A 23,843-nucleotide genomic window follows, 5' to 3' on the forward strand; every position below is an offset into this window, starting at 1 on the left:
GTATCAAACGTCGCAACGTAACTGGGTGACTATAAAGATGCTCTACAGGTATCTCCGAAGGTGTTAGTTGATTTAGTATGGATCAAGACTGGGATTTGTCACTCCGTGTGACGGAGAGGTATCTCGGGGCCCACTCGGTAATACAACATCACACACAAGCCTTGCAAGCAATGTAACTTAGTGTAAGTTGCGGGATCTTGTATTACGGAACGAGTAAAGAGACTTGCCGGTAAACGAGATTGAAATAGGTATGCGGATACTGACGATCGAATCTCGGGCAAGTAACATACCGAAGGACAAAGGGAATGACATACGGGATTATACGAATCCTTGGCACTGAGGTTCAAACGATAAGATCTTCGTAGAATATGTAGGATCCAATATGGGCATCCAGGTCCCGCTATTGGATATTGACCGAGGAGTCTCTCGGGTCATGTCTACATAGTTCTCGAACCCGCAGGGTCTGCACACTTAAGGTTCGACGTTGTTTTATGCGTATTTGAGTTATATGGTTGGTTACCGAATGTTGTTCGGAGTCCCGGATGAGATCACGGACGTCACGAGGGTTTCCGGAATGGTCCGGAAACGAATATTGATATATAGGATGACCTCATTTGATTACCGGAAGGTTTTCGGAGTTACCGGGAATGTACCGGGAATGACGAATGGGTTCCGGGAGTTCACCGGGGGGGCAACCCACCCCGGGGAAGCCCATAGGCTTTGGGGAGACACACCAGCCCTTAGTGGGCTGGTGGGACAGCCCCAAGGGGGCCTATGCGCCAAGAGAAGGAAATCAAAGGAAAAGAAAAAAAAGAGGGAGGAAGTGGGAAGGGAGGGGGACTCCTCCCACCAAACCAAGTCCAACTCGGTTTGGGGGGGGAGTCCTCCCCCCCTTGGCTCGTCCGACCCCTTGAGGGTCCCTTGGACCCCAAGGCAAGGTCCCCCTCCCTCCTCCTATATATATGGGGCTTTTAGGGCAGATTTGAGACGACTTTCTCACGGCTGCCCGACCACATACCTCCATAGTTTTTCCTCTAGATCGCGTTTCTGCGGAGCTCGGGCGGAGCCCTGCTGAGACAAGATCATCACCAACCTCCGGAGCGCCGTCACGCTGCCGGAGAACTCTTCTACCTCTCCGTCTCTCTTGCTGGATCAAGAAGGCCGAGATCATCGTCGAGTTGTACGTGTGTTGAACGCGGAGGTGCCGTCCGTTCGGTACTAGATCGTGGGACTGATCGCGGGATTGTTCGCGGGGAGGATCGAGGGACGTGAGGACGTTCCACTACATCAACCGCGTTCTCTAACGCTTCTGTTTTACGATCTACAAGGGTACGTAGATCACTCATCCCCTCTCGTAGATGGACATCACCATGATAGGTCTTCGTGCGCGTAGGAAAATTTTTGTTTCCCATGCGACGTTCCCCAACAGCCCCCGCGTCCCCGCCGGCCGAGAAGCCCGCCGCGGCGGTCGATGATGATAGTGGCAGGAGCGAGGGCGTCGCCAGCCCGGACACCCTGCTCGCCTTCCTCGAGGACGGCAAGCACGACGAGGCCACCGAGGCCGTCGCTGCGGACGACGCCGCCGCCAAAGCCTGCGTGCAGGACAAGTTGAGCCGTCGGGCCGCGAGATCTGCGCCAGCGCATCCCTCCGCCAATCCCTTCCGCCTCGATTCCGGTTTCTTGCTCCTCGATGGAAGATCGTGGGCAAAAGAGAGTGGAGATCGTGGGTGCGTCACGAGGACGGAGGGGATCGGGATCTAGTGGGGCGACGGGGGTGGGAGGAGGTATCGAAGGATTAATTGCCGGTTTAATTGTCGTTGGTTTTTGGAGGGTATTGAAAAAACCAGTGGGCGACAGGGGTGGGAGGAGGTATCGATAGCGTGGGGGTGGTCGAACCATCACGACGGCAGATCCCCCTGTAATAGTAGAGATAGTTGCCATGCTAGATTAATATGCTTATTAGTTTTACATTCCTAAAAAAAATCTTATTACTACCCTACACATTTTCTATTAAAAGAAAAAGTGGTATTTCTAGATAAGATAATAATTTTCAAATTGATGTCTTGACCATCAGTCGAGCATACGAATATCCGCCAAAAGAACTAAGCAAAGAATAGACCTCTGAAATGTTGCACGTTGCCAGAAGCATATTGTGCATTAACTCATAAATACAAAGCACAAAATAGATCCACATGTCACTCGCTTAATGTAGTGAAGTTATATCTTACCAGTTGAAATTCTTGTAGAGCAGCAACAACTGAAACTGCAAAGATGAAATTGTGCAAATGACCCCCTTGGTGATGAACCAAGCATTGAAGGCACTGGGTAACACAAGCAACAATTCACATTACTCCAGAAGCATATTCTCCCATTGGGAAACCAATATTATAGAAAGTAAGAATCATGAATATGAAACCACTGGTAGTTGCTTGCTATATTAGGCAATAAAGGAAACTATCACATTACCAACTCTGGTCCTTGTATTACAACAAAAGGAGTATGTAGCGTCATCTCAGGGTGACCTAGTAGGAAGGAGGGAGCACACTGGGAGTAAAAGAAAACCGGCAATGAACCTGCAACCTTAGGAATCTGAACAATTAGTGCATGTTGATTTCCTTTAGGATTATTATATGCAGCAAAAATAAGACCAGTTTAACATATTTCACTTCAAAAAGTAATAATTCCACAATATGATCTAGGCTTCTAGCAATCATTTTGAGAGCCTCCCACCACTTTGATGAATGACTTTGGCATGAGAAAATCCGTTAGTAGAATATCCTTAGTTGTCATAAGGAAAACCCATAGGGAAGGAGCTCACCTCTTAAGAAATACCAATACCCTGCAGGACAAGAAATGGGGACAATTAGTTTACACCAAAGAAACCCTGTCTCAGTTGCTGGGGATTACTGGAGAGGTTAATCACTCGTATCTAGAAACCAATATAATAAACCCTGAACAGGAGCATCTAAAATAAGATCTGAAGGTGGAGTTATGGGTTTCTGGGTAACCACCCAAATTCTTCTAGTTCAAACCAACTGGAAAGGTGAGAAGAAAAGGCACCACTTGGCCCAAAAGGAATCACCTTTCTGCAAAAGAATTGCACCCAAAACAAACAGAGGTACATAGGGTAGCTAAGCTATCCAATTGCATAGTTCCACGGCATGCATGGAGCTTAAATGGTGACAAAAGTTAGCATTCCTACCCAGCAGAGTCACATTACAGTACACGTAGCTCGCAAATGACATGCCACCACACTCACCGAAAGACCAGCAGAAATTGAATAAAATCTTATAAAGGAAAAATAAAGCTACGAAGTGGTCATGTGTAGGTATAGCAACATTTGTCCTAAAAAACGGTGGCATTGACACGTCATATATTGCGTAGGAAACATTGAGGGGATACATTACACGAGGAATGGCTTTATGCTGTCCAGTGTCCACCCCACAGCTCGTCGCCTCTAAACCACGAGCAAACACAGGGCCTAAAAATGGCGTGAGAGGCCAGCATTCTTATCCCCCAAAACACTGAGCACGCAACAGTGGCACAGCGAGGGTCATATGGAGAAGAAGAAAGGGCAAAATCCTAGAATGGGCACAGAATCCATACCTCGAGCTCGCGCTCCACGACTCGATCTCGTCCGCCATTCCCTCCGCCTCCGCGAACATGTCCTCGTACGGCGACGCGTACTCCCCGAAGCCGACCCGCGTGAAGATCTCGCCATACCTCCCCGCGCCGCCGTCGGTTCCGGCGGCCGTCGGGGGAAGGTCGAGGTACAGAATGGAGCAGGAAGCCGCGATGCCGCCGAACACGTCCGCGTAATCCGCCAGGGCCCCTGCGAGAGGGGGCGCGAACCGCGGGCCCCCGTCGAACACGTCCCCGTACGTGGCCGAGTCGGACGCCTTCCTCCGGTGCCTCCGCGCTCGGTGCCGCGGTGGCGGTGCGGTGGGGAAGTCCTCCATGCGCGCCTCGCGGCGAATTGGAGAATGGGGAGCACCGGCAGTCCAGCAGGCAGCAGCCCCGCGTCGCGGTGGTTCAAATAGCTTTGCTACGTTACGCGAACCTCGACGTCACCCGCTGTACGGCGCGTGCGCCGCAGCCTCCGCGGCGTCCTTCAGGCGCCCCTCTAGGTCGCCGACGGCGTCGACGGGAACGCCGAGGCGGTTGTCGTGTGGCTCGAGGACGAGGGGAGCGTCCTTGGGGAGGAGGTCGTGGGGGCCGAAGGGGCGGGGCGGGAGCGACGCCAGCGTACGCCACTCGGCCGCGCAGCCGTCGGCGGCGTCGGAGGTCACCAGGATGGGGATCCCGGTGGCGCCGCGGATCTCCTGTAGGAACTGCAGGCAGTGGCCGCAGGGCATGTGGGAGACGGCGATGACGCGGAGTGCGGGCTCCCCGGCGGCAGCGGCGTTGGCGATGAGGTCCTGAGTCGTAGCTGGAGCCGGCAAGGGAGGAAGGGTTGAATCTGGCGATGGATGCGTGGAGCCGGCAGTATGGAGGCTTTGCCTCGGTGGAACTGCCAGGACGTGTGCGTGGCTTAGGACGTGCGTGGCTGAGTGGGTTTTTCTGCTTTTTGTGTTTCATCCGTTTTGTAATCACCGCTGGTTTATGGAGGGTTGAAAAAAATCGAAAAAATCGGTGAAAGAAATCGGTGGAAGGTTTAGCGCTAAAGGGGGGTCGCTGGTCGAACCATTACGACGACGGCAGATCCCCTTTAATAATAGAGATATGGGTCCAAGTCCTATCTATAATCCAACAATGACAAACTGAACACCCAGATGGCAAATATGTTTCACCAAGGATGACAATTTCCTTTAGCAAGCATGATAAATCTTGCAATGTTCGGTTTTTTACCAGGAATTGTCATGTTTGTTAAAGTAAATTGTAATTCTCAGGACAACATAATGTGGCATGAAAAACGTTTGATTTATGATGCTTAAAAGTCCGACCTCAAATTTTTAGCATTCCCGTACTTCCGTGCATGTCATGCCTTCTTCCCTTTCATTTTCAAATACCAACAATCAAATACTCCATCCGTTCCTAAATATAAGACCTTTTAGAATTACACTATGAACTATATACGGATGTATATAGACATATTTTAAAGTATATGTTCATTTGTTTTGTTCTGTATGTAGTCGATAGTAAAATTTCTAAAAGGTCTTATATTTAGGAACGGAGGGAGTATGTAGCACTGCGGAATCACTATTAAATTCTCCACACCACATGCATGTGATAGCACGATGATGATGTGGCACACATGGATATAACTTACTAATGTGACATGATTGCACGCCAGAAAAATTAGATAGAGAATGTTGGCAGTTCCCAACTTCCCACTGCTAGCAAAAGCCTTTATCAAAAGATTCGTAAGAAACAAACATCAGCAAGCACTTTACTGCTCAGTCCAGTTTCAGATAAATCTGTGATGTGACCAACACTTCCTTCAGTTGATGCTATGCTCAACACTTGAAGCAAAGATCACACTCTAATTATGCGGCAGCCAAAGATGTCCTCCGAAGTGGCCAAAGCGCTCAACTTTCACATCAGATGTTCCCACCAAAGCAAGGCTCTCAGATCAACCCCCAGGAGTGCACTACAACCCAATCAAAGACTAAAAGCGATGATGACCTAGTCCACAAAGTTCATGTAAGCAAGAAGCAAACTGCCCACATCACAGGGCGAAACGCGCATCAAGGGTCCACCTCATCATGTCCATGCAAGCATCCAAATATGCAGTCTAGATCAAGTGCCGGCGGTGAAGTGGCCGAGTACACATCCCTTTCAGGCTGGTGGGTTGGAGCAACTCGTCTAGGTTGCGTTAGATGAATCTTAGGTCATGTGCATCAGAAAGTCGAGGGTACCATTGTACACAACTGGACGGTCTGTCATTTGACGGCACAAATTGTCCACATGGCACACTAGGTAGCAGGTCTGTTCGGCAATCGGTATTCTTCACCGGTGTAACCACTAACAAATGACACTTTCAGCAAGTCAATATATCACATCCTTCAGCTTCCCCTTAAAACTTCCTTACTGCTAGTAGGTACTAGAATGAGTTCACAAATATGGAATCTAGCCTGAAATGAAAACATACAGCTTGAAGCCCCCTAACAACAATACAAGATGGGAACCTGAAATCGCCATACATGTATGCAGTGCAAGGCACCACTGCCCATAATTCTTCCTACCATTAGTGCTGTTAAGTTGTTGGGAGGTTACGACCTCTTCTGGCAATACCATTTCCTACACAGAAAATCAGCATGTCAGCGGTGACTGGAAGAATTGTCACAACCGCTAGATAAAATAACATTCTGAAACACTCAGTAACTTTGAATGCAAAGCTTGTTAATCTGAAATTAGTGCTCCTTCTGTACGGGAATGCTATCGTTTTAGAAGTCGTTCCAGACACCTACATTTGGATACATCTTGCTTTTCTGTTTAAGGTCTCGATCGTCACCTATTAACATGCCAACATTAAGCGCCAGTTCTTTTAGTGCTGCTAGTTGGTACCAGGTCATTTCTTCTTGCTGTTTAATGATAGTTGGTGTGAGGTCTTTTCAAATTGCATTTAACTAGCACCACACACCTTTCACCTACTCTGCCCTTGTACCACGCTTCTATCTTTGATGGTTGAGTACGGCTTTATCTTGTTTGAATGCTGTCTTATAGGACTGTCCTATTTCACTGACACTAGCTTGCCTTTATATTTTGCCTGCATTGAGTTCCTGTAACAAGGCAGTAGCTTGAGAAGTTTCATCTTCCACTCCGCCAAAATCCAGGATTTGCTTTCTGACGTAGCATGTTTCAGTTATACATTTTTCTTACTTTAGGACTTGGCCCTTTTATTGAGTTTATTTTTAGCCTTGTAGGCATTCTGTACGGTTTATTTTAAGATAGATTTATCAAGTAGTGCCATCCATCAAAGTTCTCCTTCAAAAATAACTGTGTGGTGCACATTATATTTGGTATACAACATTTATCATATTGCTTCGAAACGAGAGAAAATAGCTTACCTTGGCTATTCCTGATTTTCTTCTTTGATACAACAGTAGCTTGCTAAGGGACAAACAGCCTTGACATCCTTGGGTTTCTGGACTCCTAACTTTATCGTACATGATTGACAAAGCTTCCCATGAGTAACAAATAGACAATTCAAGTCAAACTTCAAATCATCAGGAATCTTATTATTCATATGAATGTATGCCTTCTCTCTAGTAGCTGTTGGAGGAACCCAACCAAGAGCCTTTGTAATGCGGAGTACCTATCACAGATATATGTGTTACCCAGTTATCACACATATGTGATGCACGTTTGAACTAATGCTCAGAGCTGAAAAGTTCACCAATAAAGATTCACTTACATGAGTATCTACTGGAAAGTCGTCCTTCTGAAGATAGAACATCAGGACACATGCCACCTGTCAATAACATGCATAGTTATATACTCCCTCCGTTCCTAAATATAAGACCTTTTAGAGATTGTACTATAAACTACATACGGATGTACATAGACATATTTTAGAGTATAGATTCACTCATTTTGCTTCGTATGTAGTCTCCTAGTAAAATACCTAAAAGGTCTTATATTTTGGAACGGAGGGAGTAAATGCCATCAGTCAGATGCTTGCTTACTCCAATGGCCTCGCATTATCCAGAAATCAAACAACCAAAAATATATGGTTAAACAACTAACTAAGCAGCATACAGAAAGTTGTACAAACATTTACAATTACGAACCCTTCTTCATTTACTTTGAACAAGGCTGTTTGTGTTTTTGCTGTGTCAGCCAAACTATCAAAGGCTTAAATCGATGAGCAGGTTTGCAACCATTGTACTCCATATATAAGAACTTTGAAGAATCTCTGCTTGGAAGGCTAAAATTGTAGTTGACGGCTAACGCCAGCCACAGCATTAGTCAATCACAGCCAATGCAAAAAGAACCCGCAGCCATAACCTGCATTGCCTTCTAATCAGTATCTCGTGTCGTGACTCTCATGAGGTAACTACTCTCAGTCAAACTACCTGTTCCTAGCTTTCATCTTTTACAACAAACCAAAAGCACTGCCTTCTTACTTTATCATGAAATTGTAACTTCGCAAACCCCCAACAACCAGAACAGAAAGTTCACTGCAGTGAAACAACAAGAAAGAGATGTGGTAACTCACAGTCTTGGGCCCAATCCCTTTGAACTGCGAGAGCTCCCTCTTCACCTCATCGACGGACAGATCCCGCAGGTACTCAAGGCAAATCGCGCCCCTCTTCTCCCTCACGCCCCTCAGCATCGCCCGGATCCTCGCCGCCTTCGTCGCCGCCAGGCCCCCACACCGGATGGCGTCCTCCAGCCCCATCCCCTCCTCGTCCACCACCTCCAAAACGGAACAATGAAAGATAATGTTAGGTGCGGGAGCTTCTAGAAGCCTCGGGAAGGGGGGTAGTCAGCCATCGAGGATTCGCTGCTACCTTACCTGGTCCCAGGAGGGGAAGGCGGCCTTGAGGGAGGCGAATGCGCGGCGGGAGATGGCGTCCGTGGTGTTCTGCGAGAGGAGGGTGGTGACGAGCCCGTCGAGGACGGTCGGACGCGGGGCCGGCTGGTCGCCCTCGTCCTCCGGCGAGAGGCCGAGGCGGAGGAGGCGGAAGGGCGCGAACTCGTCCGGGAAGCCGTGGAAGGCGAGGAGGGCGTCGCGGACGGCCAGGCATTGCGCGGCGGAGGGGGGGGCGTGGCCATGGTAGGGCTCCAGAGGAGAGTCGCGCCTCGACGGCGAGGCCGGCAGCTTCCGCCTGGGCTTCCGGGTCATCTTGTCGGCTGCGTCCTGGAGGCAGCGGTCGCCGGCGATGCGGGTGGTGGGGAAGGGCAAGTGGGACGTGCGTGGGCCGGTTTTGGGCTTGAGTTGATGTGGACGTGAGAGAACTGCCAAGCCTGGAGCAGTCCTGGCCGGCCGGCCCGGTACGGCCCGCTGTTAAATTGTTATCCAAATTCTATTATATTGAACTAGACGTGGTGTAAACAGTATGGGTTCGTTTACTTGTCCTTCAAGGACTCTCATGCACCACATATATACTCCATGTAGTCGCACCTAAAGATGGCATGTCGTCTCGTGCTTGTAATACTCCATCCTCATAATGATTGCGCCTTCGTGCGTTCGTTGTTTTTCCCCGTAAGGGTTTTTACGTAAAAATTCGTGTCTCTCGTATCTCGTTTATCTCGTTTTATTTAACAAGTGGTATATATAGCTATGGTTTTGTATACGAGATTTTAGATCAAGAGATATTAGGGTTCCGACGTGTGCGCCGCCGCACGCGTCTCTGGCGATCCGAGACCAACAGGATTACCGCTGCTGCGCCATCCTACAAATTTCTGTTGTGTTCCGCTGGGTCCGTCCATACCGAGGCGTTGCAGTCCCAAAAAAACATCGGTCGCGCGCTGTTGCTGCGTACAGCTGAAGCCGCCGCTGTCTGCTGTGCTCCCGAAGAGATTACGCGTCGCTGCTGCTGCTACTTCCCAGCCGCAAAGCACCATCCATCAAGCAAAGTTTCTGCTACTACTCCACGTGGGATCACATGGATCAAGACTCAGGGTGTAAACCTGATTTGATCTAATCTGCTACTAGTACTACTCCACGCGAGGCTAGTACTAGTTTAGTTCTTTTTTGTTCGCCAGCTCCCCAGTACTACCAGGTGCTATTATTCTACTAGTTCTTTGTTCCCCAAATTAATTCTTAAAAAAAAAAATCTGCCGGCTTGCACTACTTTGTGTATACAGATTCATCCATCGGGTACGATCTTTCGCTGTTGGACCGTGACACAAGGTTTACCCTATGGCAAGTCAAGATGCGGGCGTTGTTGGTGCATGCCGACTGCGATGATGCACTGGATAGTTTTGGGAAGAATATAATTGAGGATTGGACTGCTGAGGAGAAAAGAAGGGACTGTAAAGCTTTGTTACAAATTCAACTCCATTTGCATAATAATATTTTGCAAGAAGTTTTGAGCAAGAAAACTGCGGTCGCTCTATGGTTAAAGCTGGAAGGGATTTGCATGATGAAAGATCTCACCAGCAAGACATATCTGAAGCAAAAATTATTCATGCATAGGTTACCCGAGGAAGGTAATGTTTTGAATCATATTTCAGAATTTAAAGAGATCATATCTGATCTAGCTGCAATGGAGGTTAAGTATGACGAGGAAGATACTTCTTTAATGTTACTTTGTTCACTGCCAAGTTCTTATACCAATTTTTGAGACACCATATTATACAGCCATGATACTCTCACGCTTAATGAAGTTTATGAAGCTTTGAACTCTAAGGAGAAGATGAAATTGATGGTGCCTCATGATGGTTCAAGTTCATCCCAAGCCGAGGGATTATCTGTTCGTGGCAGGACAGAGGAGAAGAACTCACATAATGAAAACCGTGGCAAAAGTAAGAACGGCCAGAAGGGTCGGTCGCAATCCAGAGACAAGAAGCAATCTTGCAGATATTGCAAGAGAGACGGGCATGACATCTCAGAATGTTTCAATTAGCAGAACAAGGAAAAGAGGAATGGTACGTATAAACTGAAAGGTAACAAACAAGGTGAAAATTCTGCTAATGTTGCTCGTGATGACAGTTCCGATGATGTTCTTGTTGTTATTGCTGGATGTGCTGAGATCAATGATGAGTGGGTACTTGACACTGCATGTATTTTTCATATGTGCCCGCATAGAGATTGGTTTACTACTTTTGATTCTACTACTGCCGCTGGTTCTGTTTTGGGTTTTGATAATTCACCATGCAAGATTGAAGACATTGCTTCCATTCGGATCAAGATGTTTGATGGCATGATAAAAAATTTGACATATGTTCGGTATATTTCAAAGATGAAGAGAAATCATATTTCGGTGAGTGCCCTTGATGCAAAGGGCTACAAGTATTCAGGTGCAGATAGCGTTTTGAAGGTCACCAAAGGTTCTCTCATTGTGATGAAAGGTGACTTAAGTTCGACCAATGGACTTTATTACCTTCAAGGTTCTACCGTTTCAGGTAATGATACTCCAGTTATTTCAAAGAATTCTGATTGTGATGCTTCTAACCTTTGGCATATGCGTCTTGGACATATGAGTGAACTTGGTTTGGCAGAGTTAAATAAGAGAGGTCTTCTTAAAGGATATGAAACTGGTAAATTGAAATTTTGTGAGCATTGTATCTTCGGCAAGCACAAGAGGGTGAAGTTCAACACTTCGACTCGTACAACTGAAGGTATTCTTGATTATGTGCATTCTGATTTATGGGGACCATCTAAGAAAAAGTTACTAGGTAGTGCTAGTTACATGTTGACTATTATTGATGATTATTCGAGAAAAGTTTGGCCTTATTTCTTGAAGCATAAATGGCAAGCTTTCTCAACTTTTAAGGAGTGGAAGATTATGATTGAGAGACAAACTGAAAATAAGGTAAAATACTTCGCACTGATAATGGTATGGAATTCTGTTCTAAGCAATTTGGGAATTATTGCAAGTGTGAAGGCATTGTGAGACACTACACTGTTCCTTATACTCCTCAACAAAACGGTGTTGCTGAGCGTATGAACATGACCATTATTTCCAGAGCCCGTTGCATGTTGTCCAATGCAGGTTTGCATAGGCGTTTTTTGGCTGAGGCCGCTTCCACTGCTTGTTATCTCATCAACCGTTCACCATCTATTACTCTTAATAAGAAAACTCCAATTGAGGTATGGTCTGGTTCACCTGCTGATTATTCACAGTTGAGAGTTTTTGGTTGCACTGCTTATGCTTATGTTGATAACGGAAAGTTGGAGCCTAGGGTTGTTAAGTGCATCTTTCTTGGTTATAAATCTAGTGTTAAGGGTTTTAAATTGTGGAATCGTGAAACACAAAAGATTGTTATTAGCAGAAACGTTATCTTTAATGAATCTGCTATGTTACATGATGTTCCATCTACTAATGTTCCTGTTGAGAGTGAACAACAGTCTACTGTTCAGCAGCCTACTATTCAGGTGAAGCATGTTATTGATTCAGTTGATACTTCTGATAAGGAAAATGTTGATGCACATGATGATCCCGTCTTTTATGATGAACATATCACTCCAAATCAACCTATTGTTCCACCCGGTTGGAATCTCGCACGTGACTGAGTTGGACGGGGTATTAATGCACCTGAAAGGTTAATTGAGGAGTGCAATATTGTTTCTTTTGCTTTATCTGTTGCGGAAGAAATTGAAGGTAATGCTAAGTCTTCTTCATATTCCGAGGCTATTATTTCTGGTGATAGTAATAAGTGGATGACTGTTACGCATGATGAGATGGAATCACTTGAAAAGAATGTCACTTGGGATTTAGTAAGATTACCTAGAGAGAATAAACCTAGTCATTGCAAGTGGGTTTTCAAAATAAAGGAAGGTGTTTCTCCTAATGATGAGACAAGATATAAAGCAAGGTTAGTTGCTAAAGGTTATAGCCAAATTCCAGGTATTGACTATAACAAAGTCTTTTTTCCTGTTGTGAAGCATAGCTCTATTCACACTTTACTTAGTATTGTTGCCATGAATGATTTTGAGCTTGAACAATTAGATGTTAAAATTGCATTCTTACATGGAGAATTAGAAGAGGATATTTATATGGAACAACCTGAAGGTTTTGTTATTCCTGGAAAAGAAAAGCTTGTGTGTAAGTTAAAGAAATCTCTTTATGGATTGAAGCAATCCCCTCGACAGTGGTACAAGAGATTTGACACTTTTATGCTCTCTCAAGGTTTCAAACGGTCTAATTATGATAACCGTGTTTATTTGAAAATTTTCAATGGTTCAGCTATTTATTTGCTCCTTTATGTTGATGATATGTTAATTGATGCAAAGAGCATGTCAGAGATTGATGAACTAAAGAAGCAATTGAGTAATGAATTTGAGATGAAGGATTTGGGTGCAACAAAAAAAATACTTGGCATGGAAATATCTAGAGATAGACCGTCTAGAAAATCATATCTAAGTCAGAAGGGATATATTGATAAAGTTCTTCGTCGTTTTAATATGCATAATGCCAAGCCAGTAAGTACTCTGTTAGCTGCACACTTCAAATTATCATCAACCTTATGTTCTAAGTCAGATTCCGATATTGAGTACATGTCTAGAGTTCCCTATTCAAGTGCAGTTGGTTCACTTATGTATGCCATGGTTTGTTCTCTCCTGATTTTATCTTATGCACTGAGTGTTGTTAGTAGATACATGGCCAATCCTGGAAAAGAGCATTGGAAAGCAGTTCAGTGGATTTTCAGATACCTGCGAGGTACTTCTAGTGCTTATTTACAGTTTGGGAAAACTGGAGATGGACTTGTTGGTTTTGTTGATTCTGATTTTGCTGGTGATTTGGATAAGAGAAGATCACTCACGGGTTATGTTTTCACCATTGGTGGTTGTGATGTGAGTTGGAAAGCAACTTTGCAGTCTATTGTGGCTTGCTCCACTACTAATGTCGAGTATATGGCTATTTCTAAGGCATGGAAAGAAGCTATCTGGTTGAGAGGTTTATACACCGAGCTTTGTGGAGACTTATATTGTCCTACCATATTTTCTGACAGTCAAAGTGCTATATATCTTACAAATAATCCAATGTATCACGAGAGAACAAAACACATTGATGCCAGGTTTCACTATGTTCGAGATGTTGTTGCTAAAGGTGATTTGAAGGTATGCAAGATAAGTACTCATGATAATCCTGCTGATATGATGACAAAACCAGTTCCTACCAATAACTTTGAGCTTTGCTCAGGCTTAGTTGGTATTTCTCACTAGTCCTTTGGACTTTTGACACACAAGGTGTTTATGCTGATTTGGATGGAGTTATTCACTTTCTTCGACTACTGGAGGGAATTTGGCACAAGGTGTAGATTGTTAAATTGTGATCCAAATTCTACCGTATTGGACTAGACATAGTACAAACGGTGTGGGCCTTTGCATTGGTACCGACGCATATGAGTACAACTTGTTTACTTGTCCTCCATGGACTCTCATGTATTACCCCTCATATGTACTCCATGTAGTCGCACCTAAAGACGGCATGTCGTCTCTTGCTTGTAATACTCAACCCTCATAGTGATTGCGCCTTCGTGCGTCCGTGGTTTTCTCCCGCAAGGGTTTCCACGTAAAAATTCGTGTCTCTCGTATCTCGTTTAGCTCGTTTTATCTAACACCCGCCATAAACTGGTCTGGCACGGCACGGCCCGCCCAGGCACGAATATTAGTCGGGCCGTGCCGGGCCGGCCCACGTGTGCAGTCTCCAGCCCAGGCACGGCACGGAGGCTATACGGGTCGGCCCGTTGGCACGCTAGGCCCGCCAGCCTGCTAGGTTTTTTGTATTTTAGGCTATTATTTGGGCCGATTTTGGCCTGTTAAATTATTTTTGGGGCCGATTTTGGCATATTGGGCTATTTTTTTATCTTATATATATATAAAAATAAATAATAAAAATGATAAACGGGTCGTGCCGTGTCACCCCGCGTGCCCAGCCTTCAGGCCCACGCACGGCCCGAGGCGGGTTGCGTGCCTGGCACAGCCCAATTAGCCGAGGAAGCACGACCCGTTTGGACAGGACTGGTCTGGATTGTGTAAACGTAGTAGATCCATCTAGACGGATGGGTTGGGCCCGAGGCTTACTCCCTCGGTTTCGAAATAAGTTGTCCTGAGAGACACTGATATACTATCAAAACCGAAAGCTCTGAAATCACTAAATGATGAGTATTTTTTTTTCAAAGATCCCTTCCATCTTCTTAGATTATAGGATTTTTTTATAAAATCATATATTTTTTCAATAAAGGGAATTTATTACTTAAGAGTTTTAAGCATTACACCCGGCCTCTGCATACCAAGGATGCACACAGCCAACAAGTATAGGAGTTCACTAGTACACAAACTGAAAATAAAGCATGGCGGACAACATATAAGAATTTGTGAAGCCGCCTAAGAGGGTGGTAGATCAATCCGGAGACTATGTTGCCATCCATGCTGGGAAAATAACTCCATGCCTGCTGCATCCAAACGTAACGCCACCTCCAAAAACAAGTCTCGATGTTGCGCACGCTGCAGGGCCGACCAGACTCGTAGCGTTGTTGTACACCGATGAATAACCTGCATAACAGAAGAATTTTTGTCATTAAAAACCTTGTCATTTCTACATAGCCACAGCGACCAAACAATGGCAATAGCTCCCACCCTACAAAATAGTTTAAACCTAGAATCAACCCCGTTCAGCCAGTTGCCAAAAATGTTTGCAACCGAAGTCGGGGGATGTAAGGTAGAACGTATTTGGTTGGCTGACCATATAGACCTAGCGAACTCGCATTGAAATAACAAGTGTGTAATACTCTCATCGTGTTGACAGAATACACACTTTTTACTTCCATGCCAATTGCGTTTTGCAAGGTTATCTCTTGTAAGAATAACACCTCGGCGAAGATAGCATGCAAACACCTTAGTTTTTAGTGGGATCTTCATCTCCCAAACTTTGTTATTCTCCTTAATATCAACTGGTACTTTGGGTAGGATTAATTATCTATACATGGAATCAACTGAGAATTGACCATTCTTCGTAAGATTCCATCGAAATTTATCTAGACCTTCTGATAGACGGATGGTATCCAATCGGGTGAGCAAGGCATTCCAAGATGCTTGTCTTGTTCCAAGTAAACTTCTCTTGAACGAAACATTTGGTGGGGAGGTACCCAACACCTTAGCAATCGTGTCACTCTTGTTTTTTACAATCACATACAAATCCAGATATTGCTCTATAAGAGTGGATGTACCTAGCCATTTATCCTCCCAAAAGCGAATTTCTAACCCATCCCTAATTGAGAAGGATCCTTGTGGGAAAAAGAACTTCTTCGTAGCCATCAGGCCTGCCCGGAAGTGCGAATCACGAGGCTTCCAAAGAACCTGAGATACGGCTTGATTTCCCACATACTTTCTCCTGAGGAGGGTTTGCCACAATCCTTCTCCAAAAAGAATCTTGAAAATCCATTTACCCAATAGAGCTTTGTTCTTAACCTCAAGGTCATGGCCCTCCTTGGTCTTTAGGACAACAAACCACGCTTCACTTAGTCAGTCGATATTTTTTTTATCTCCATCCCCTTGCTAGAAGAATCTAGATCGGAAATAATCCAATCGTTTTAGAACTTATTTAGGTATTTGGAAGAATGAGATCATATACAGTACCATGTTAGTTAGTACCGAATTTATGAGGACCAATCTTCCACCAAGGGATAGGAGTTTACCTTCGCAACTATTAAGTCTTAGTTGGAGTGTTTCCTCCACCTTTTTCCACTCAGCCTTTGTAAGTCTCCGATAATGAATCGGAATACCCAAATAGTTGATAGGAAAATTACCTTGTTCACATCCGAATAATTCAGCATACAAGGAGGCATTTTCCTGAGCCTCGCCGAAACAGAACAATTCGCTTTTATGGAAGTTAATCTTAAGACCCGAGAGTTGCTCGAATGCTGACAAAATCAGTTTTAGGTTACGAGCTTTTTTGATGTCATGTTCCATAAAAAGAATTGTGTTGTTGGCATATTGAAGAATCGACAAGCCACCATCGACTAGATGTGGAATCAAACCTTCAATTTGGCCCGCAACTTTTGCGTGTTCGATCAAGATGGCCAGCATGTCAGCCACTATATTAAATAGCATTGGCGATATTGGGTCACCTTGTCTAAGGCCTTTTTTCGTTTGGAAAAATTTGCCAGTGTCAACATTGACTTTAATGGCTACAGTTCCTCCCGAAACAAAGCTATCAATTAACGCCCTCCACTCAGAAGAAAAACCTTTCATTCTGAGTGTTTGTTGAAGGAAAGAACAATTTACTTTATCATAGGCTTTCTCAAAATAAATTTTAAGAATTACCCCATTCATCTTTTTCCTATGTAGTTGGTGAACTGTTTCATGTAGGATCGCCACCCCGTCCAGGATATTCCGACCTTTCATAAAAGTCATTTGAGATGGACGAACCACATGATCTGCCACACTGTTCAATTGAATGGTAACGACTTTGGTAAATATTTTAAAACTAACGTTAAGGAGGCATATGGGTCTATATTGTTGAATCCTTTCAGCATCATTAACCTTAGGTAATAAAATAATTTCACCAAAATTGAGACGAAACAACTCTAGTTGTCCCTCATAGAGGCATGCAAACAATTGTAATAGATCAGACTTGATGACATCCCAAAAATTCTGATAAAACTCAGTCGGGAATCCGTGAGGTCCACGTGCTTTGTTATGTTTCATTTTGAAAACCGCCTTTCTCACCTCATCCTTTGAGTAGAGTTTAGTAAGTAAGCTATTTTCCTCATCTGAAACTTGGGGTAAATCCCCTGTTCGAGACTCATCCAGTGTGAAATTACCTTCCTCTCGGGCTCCAAACAGGTCTTTATAAAAATTTGTAATGTATGACTTTAGTTGTTCATGGCCCTCGATCGTTCCCTCATCCTGTACTAGAGAATAAATACGCTTTTTCCTGTGTCTGCCATTGGCAATACTATGGAAATAGCGGGTATTTGAATCCCCTTCTAGGATAAATTAGGCTTTGGATCTTTGATACCATTTTAATTCCTCCTCACGCAGAAGTTTCACTATTTGTGCATTGAATTGGCTTTTCAACTCAATCTCTTGCGTAGATAACAAACAAACTTCTGCTAATGCTTCTAAAGCATCAATACTCAAGGATAGTCGTACCTTTTCTTTTTTAAGTAAGCCAGTGGTGTGACGAGCCCAACCTACGAGGTGTGCATGTAAAGCACGAATCTTATTGTTCCACCTCTGGATTGGCGTGTCACCTGCCATCGGTCTTTCCCAAATTCTTTTAACCATCTCATGGAACCCCTCACAATGTAACCATCCGAGTTCAAACTTGAAACGTGGTTTACAATTGTAGTTTAGGTATCCCAGTGGTCAATAGAATTGGAGCATAGTCCGACAGCCCCACAATCCATTCAAGAGCACATACTGACACTAGTGGGAACTTAGATTCCCAATCAGAATCCATCAATACGCGGTCTAGCTTTTCATATGTGGGTTTAGGGAGAGAATTAGCCCAAGTGAACTGCTACTTCTTGAGCTTGCGTTGGTTTTTCCCTTGAAGAGGAAAGGGTGATGCAACAAAGTAGCGATAAGTATTTCCCTCAGTTTGAGAACCAAGGTATCAATCTAGTAGGAGTATCAAGATGAGGCACCAATGTACCTGCGCAAAAACAAACAAACTTGCACCCAACGCGATAAAGGGGTTGTCAATCCCTTCACGATTATTTGCAAGGTGAGATCTGAAGGTGAAAAGTGCAACAAAGTAATTTTGTAGATCTGAATAAAGGATGTGAAGTAGACCCGGGGGGCCATAGTGATCACTAGAGGCTTCTTTCATGATAGCAAGTATTACGGTGGGTGAACGAATTACTGTCGAGCAATTGATATTATCGCGCAAAGTCATGATGATATCTAAGGCAATGATCATACATATAGGCATCACGTCCGAGACAAGTAGACCGATACTTTCTGCATCTACTACTATTACTCCACACATCGATCGCTATCCAGCATGCATCTAGTGTATTGAGTTCATAACAAACAGAGTAACGCCTTAAGCAAGATGACATGATGTAGAGGGATAAATTCATGCAATATGATATAAACCCCATCTTTTTACCCTTGATGGCAACAACACGATGCGTGCCTCGCTACCCTTTCTGTCACTGGGTGAGGACACCGCACGGTATGAACCCAAAACCAAGCACTTCTCCCATTGCAAGAATTATAGATCAAGTTGGCCAAACGAAACCCATAACTCGAAGAGAATTACAAGGATATGAAATCATGCATATAAGAGATCAAAGGATACTCAAATAATATTCATAGATAATCTGATCATAAATCCACAATTCATCGGATCTCGACAAACACACTGCAAAAGAAAGTTACATTGGATAGATCTCCATGAAGATCATGGAGAACTTTGTATTGAAGATCCAAGAGAGAGAAGAAGCCATCTAGCTACTAGCTATGGACCCGAAGGTCTGTGGTGAACTACTCACGCATCATTGGAGAGGCAATGGTGTTGATGAAGAAGCCCTTCGTGTACGAATCCCCCTCCGCCAGGGCACCAGAACGTGCCCCAGATGGGATCTTGCGGAGACAGAAGCTTGCGGTGGTGGAAAAGTATTTTCGTGGCTCTCTCCTTTGGTTTTGGGATTTTAGAGAATTTATAGGCCAAAGAGGTAGGGCAAAGGAGCCACGTGGGGCCCACAAGCTTGCCAGGCGCCCCCCTAGGGCGCGCCTAGGGGGCTTGTGATCTCCCACGAGGTGTAACGACTAAGATGCGGTCCTTTCCGATTTGGGAAACGAGGCCCTGAATTGGAAAGAAGTGCACCTAAGCATTTCGCAAACATGGCAACATAGCACATACATAATAATGACAGAATGACAGTAAGGGATTGAATTGTCATCTCATAAATATATCAGAGTACATCACGCATACAAACAAGGTAGTTCCGATACGGACTACAAAACATGAGAAATGACTATGCTACCCTGCCTGCTGGCCCACGATCACAACCACGCCTCAATCTTCTGGATAGTTCACGTACAGGCGGTCGTTCTCCTCATCGTACTGCCACGCCAACTGCATGCCGTCGAGATCACCTGTCTTGGAGGTACCTGAACCTGTTGGTGTTGTGAAGGAATCTGTGAGCCATGGGGACTCAGCAATCTATGACCCCGGTGCCAGAACTAGTCAAGTTATTAGGTTGGTAAGGTGGAGTATTTAGGTTGCAACATCCTAAGCTTTATATGGTGGCTAACTTACGTAGAACATGAATTGAAGGTGGTCTATTCTAGCGATCGATGATATATGATCACTAAGTGATCCTGAACACCTACCTACGTCAATCATAACCCCACTGTGTTCCCGATCGAAGAGAGATCTTCGAAGGGGACAGTCACGGTTACGCACACAGTTGGCAACTTTATTAGCTTATGTTTAAGTTATCTATTACCGGATGTTAACAAAATATTCCAAGTTGCCACATAACCGCGGGCACGGCTTTCCGAAAGATTAAACCCTGCAGGGGTGCTCCAACTAATCCATCAGAAACTTACACGGGCCGCAAAGTAATCCTCTATCACGAAGCTCGTGATCTCGTCGGATTCCTTAGAGGAAAACCTCAACTCTGGGGAGAACCAAAGCTTCACCGGGATTCCTATACGCAAGATATATCGCTAAGGTAAGACAACTCTAGCAAGACCTCTCGTCGTGTCGACGACCTCGATAAGAGCCGCGTATCTCTGTCTCAGGAGACGACGGATGGAAAAACCTACACGAGCCAAACCTCAAGTTTCCCTGTGGTGGCCTGATACGTCCATTTTGCATCATGCTTTCATGTTGATATTTATTGCTTTATGGGTTGTTATATTACTTTGTGGTACCATATTTATGCCTTTTCTCTCTTATTTTGCAAGGTTTATCTGAAGAGGGAGAATTCAGGCAGCTGGTATTCTGGACTGGAAAAGGAGCAAATCTTAGTCCACTATTTCTGCACATCTCCAAATGCCCTGAAAAGTTACGTGGAATTTTTTGAGATTATATAAAAATACTGGGCTAAAGAAGTGCCAGAGGGGAGCTACCAGGGCGCCACAAGCCCTGCCACCGCCACCCCCGTGGTGGCGGCTAGCAAGCTTGTGGGCTCCCTGACGGCCCACTGGCCCCCCTCTTTAGCTATATGAAGGGTTTCGTTCCAGAAAAAAAATTCAATCGGGAGCTTCTTCATGGTTTCGCCGCCGCCACGAGGCGGAACTTGAGCAGATCCAATCTAGAGCTCCGGCAGGACGATCCTGCCGGGGAAACTTCCCTCCCGGAGGGGGAAATCGTCGCCATCGTCATCACCAACACTCCTCTTGTCGGAGGGGAGGCATCTTCATCAACATCTTCATCAGCACCATCTCCTCTCCATTACCTAGTTCATCTCTTGTAACCAATCTCCGTCTCACGACTCCGATTGGTACTTGTAAGGTTACTAGTACTGTTGATTACTCTTTGTAGTTGATGCTAGTTGGATTACTTGGTGGAAGAGTTTATGTTCAGATCCTTGATGCTATTCATTACACCTCTGATCATGATTATGATTATGCTTTGTGAGTAGTTACTTTTGTTCCTGAGGACATGGGATAAGTCATGTTGATAATAGTCATGTGAATTTGATATTCGTTCGGTATTTTGATATGCTGTATGTTGTCTTTTCCTCTAGTGGTGTTATGTGAACGTACACTACATAACACTTCACCATACTTGGGCCTAGAGGAAGGCATTGGGGAGTAGTAAGTAGATGATGGGTTGCTGGAGTGACAGAAGCTTAAACCCCAATCTATGCGTTGCTTTGTAAGGGGCTTATTTGGATCCACTAGTTTAATGCTATGGTTAGACGTTGTCTTAATTCTTCTTTCATAGTTGCGGATGCTTGTGGGAGGGGTTAATCATAAGTGGGATGATTGTCCAAGTAAGGGCAGTACCCAAGCGCCGGTCCACCCACATATCAAACTATCAAAGTAACAAACGCGAATCATATGAATATGATGAAACGAGCATGACAGAAATTCCCGTGTGTCCTCGGGAGCGTTTTTCCTCCTATAAGACTTTGTTCAGGCTTGTCCCTTGCTACAAAAGGGATTGGGCCACTTGCTGCACCGTTTCTACTACTTGTTACTTGTTACTTTTCGCTTGCTACGTTTCACCTCACTACACCATCACTTGTTACCGCTACTTTCAGTGCTTGCAGTTATTACCTTGCTGAAAACCGTTTATCAGAGCCTTCTGCTCCTCGTTGGCTTCGACACTCTTACTTATCGAAAGGATTATTCTAAAGCTCCAACTGTGATACGTAGGGGTTACATTAGACCACTTGCACCCCCTGAGGAGATTAGAGTTGAACCTAGTGATGCTATTATCAAAGATCTCTTAGCCAAAGACGTAGATGGGCATGTTATCAAATTCTGTGAGGACTCCGCTAGAATTGCTAAACCTCACGCGAAAGACAAATGCGGACCTGTAGTTGGCCTACCGTTGTTTCTGTCAAGATAGAGATCACTGTTACCATGGTTTATGTGATATGGGAGCTAGTGTTAGTGCAATACCCCGTTCTCTATATGATGAAATCAAAGATGAGATTACACCTGCTGAGCTAGAACCCATTGATGTCACCATTACGCTAGCTAATAGAGACACTATCTGCCCTCTGGGAATTGTGAGAGACGTAGAAGTCCTGTGTGGTAAGACGAAGTATCCTACTGATTTCCTCGTCCTTGGTACTGCACAAGATAGCTTTTGTCCCATTATATTTGGTAGACCCTTTCTCAACACTGTCAATGCTCACATTGATTGCATTAAGCAGAACGTCACTGTTAGTTTCGAGGGTGTGTCTCATGAATATAACTTCTCCAAGTTTGGAAGACAACCCCATGAAAAAGAGTCGTCTGGTAGGGATGAAATCATTGCTCTTGCCTCTATTGCCGTACCTCCTACGGATCCTTTAGAGCAATATCTGCTATTGCATGAAAATGATATGCATATGGAGGAGAGAGATGAGATAGATAAAATTGTCTTAGAACAATATCCTATTCTCAAGAATAATCTGCCTTTTGAACTACTTGGGGATCCTCCCCCACCAAAGGGTGATCCTGTGTTCGAGCTTAAACAGTTGCCTGATACTTTTAAGTATGCCTATCTTGATGAGAAGGAGATATACCATGTTATTATTAGTGCTCTCCTCTCAGAGCACAAAGAGAAGAAGTTACTAAAAACTCTGAGGAAGCACCGTCCTGCTATTGGATATACTATTGATGATCTTAAGGGTATTAGTCCCACTCAATGTCAGCACAAGATTAAAACCGATCCTGATTCTAAACCAGTTGCTGATCATCAAAGGAGATTAAATCCTAAGATGAAAGAGGTCGTTAGAAAAGAAATATTAAAGCTTCTGGAAGCTGGAATCATTTATCCTGTTGCTCATAGTGATTGGGTAAGTCCAGTACATTGCATACCTAAGATGGGAGGTATCACCGTCGTTCCTAATGATAAGGATGAACTAATCCCACAAAGGATTATTACTGGCTATAGGATGGTGATAGACTTCCGGAAACTGAACAAGGCAACCAGGAAAGATCATTATCCTTTGTCGTTTATCAACCAAATGCTAGAAAGGCTATCCAAACACACATACTTCTGCTTTCTAGACGGTTATTCAGGTTTCTCGCAAATACCTGTTGCACAATCCGATCAGGAGAAAACCACTTTCACCTGCCCCTTCGGTACCTTTGCTTATAGACGTATGCCTTTTGGCTTATGCAATGTGCGTGCCACCTTTCAAAGATGTATGATGGCTATATTCTCTGACTTTTGTGAAAAGATTGTCGAGGTTTTCATGGATGACTTCTCTGTTTACGGGTCTTCCTTTGATGATTGCCTCAGCAACCTTGATCGAGTCTTACAGAGATGCGAAGATACCAACCTCGTCTTGAATTGGGAGAAGTGCCACTTTATGGTAAACGAAGGTATCGTCTTAGGACACAAAATTTCTGAAAGAGGCGTTGAAGTTGATAAGGCTAAGGTTGATGCAATTGAGAAAATGCCTTGCCCCCCAGATATCAGAGGTATACGAAGTTTCCTAGGTCATGCTGGTTTCTATAGAAGGTTCATTAAAGACTTCTCTAAGATTTCTAGGCCTTTTACCAACCTCTTGCAGAAGGATGTTCCATTTGTTTTTGATGAGGATTGTGAGGAAGCTTTCGAAATACTTAAGAAGGCTTTGATAACCGCACCTATTGT

At 44.5% G+C, this 23,843-nt stretch overlaps 1 protein-coding gene across 1 annotated transcript; it reads right to left on the bottom strand.

The window, feature by feature from the left end:
• Positions 1 to 5,931: 5,931 nt before the first annotated feature.
• LOC123411211 (putative DNA glycosylase At3g47830) lies at positions 5,932 to 8,865 on the bottom strand. Its single transcript, XM_045104154.1, has 5 exons — positions 8,462 to 8,865; positions 8,162 to 8,362; positions 7,358 to 7,414; positions 7,011 to 7,258; positions 5,932 to 6,240 (listed from the first exon to the last, which is right to left on the bottom strand). The coding sequence occupies exons 1-4, from the start codon at positions 8,789 to 8,791 to the stop codon at positions 7,016 to 7,018; spliced, it is 831 nt and encodes a 276-aa protein (XP_044960089.1). The 5' UTR covers positions 8,792 to 8,865; the 3' UTR covers positions 5,932 to 6,240; positions 7,011 to 7,015.
• Between the last annotated feature and the right edge of the window lie 14,978 nt (positions 8,866 to 23,843).

Source organism: Hordeum vulgare, chromosome 7H (assembly GCF_904849725.1).
Source record: "Hordeum vulgare subsp. vulgare chromosome 7H, MorexV3_pseudomolecules_assembly, whole genome shotgun sequence".
NCBI lineage: Eukaryota > Viridiplantae > Streptophyta > Magnoliopsida > Poales > Poaceae > Hordeum > Hordeum vulgare.

Coding starts and splice junctions, on each gene's coding strand:
- LOC123411211 (XM_045104154.1), bottom strand. CDS start 8,791: ATGACCCGGAAGCCCAGGCGGAAGCTGCCGGCCTCGCCGTCGAGGCGC. Junction 8,363..8,461: donor CCTTCCCCTCCTGGGACCAG/GTAAGGTAGCAG, acceptor TCCGTTTTGGAG/GTGGTGGACGAGGAGGGGAT. Junction 7,259..7,357: donor ACTTTCCAGTAGATACTCAT/GTAAGTGAATCT, acceptor TATCTGTGATAG/GTACTCCGCATTACAAAGGC.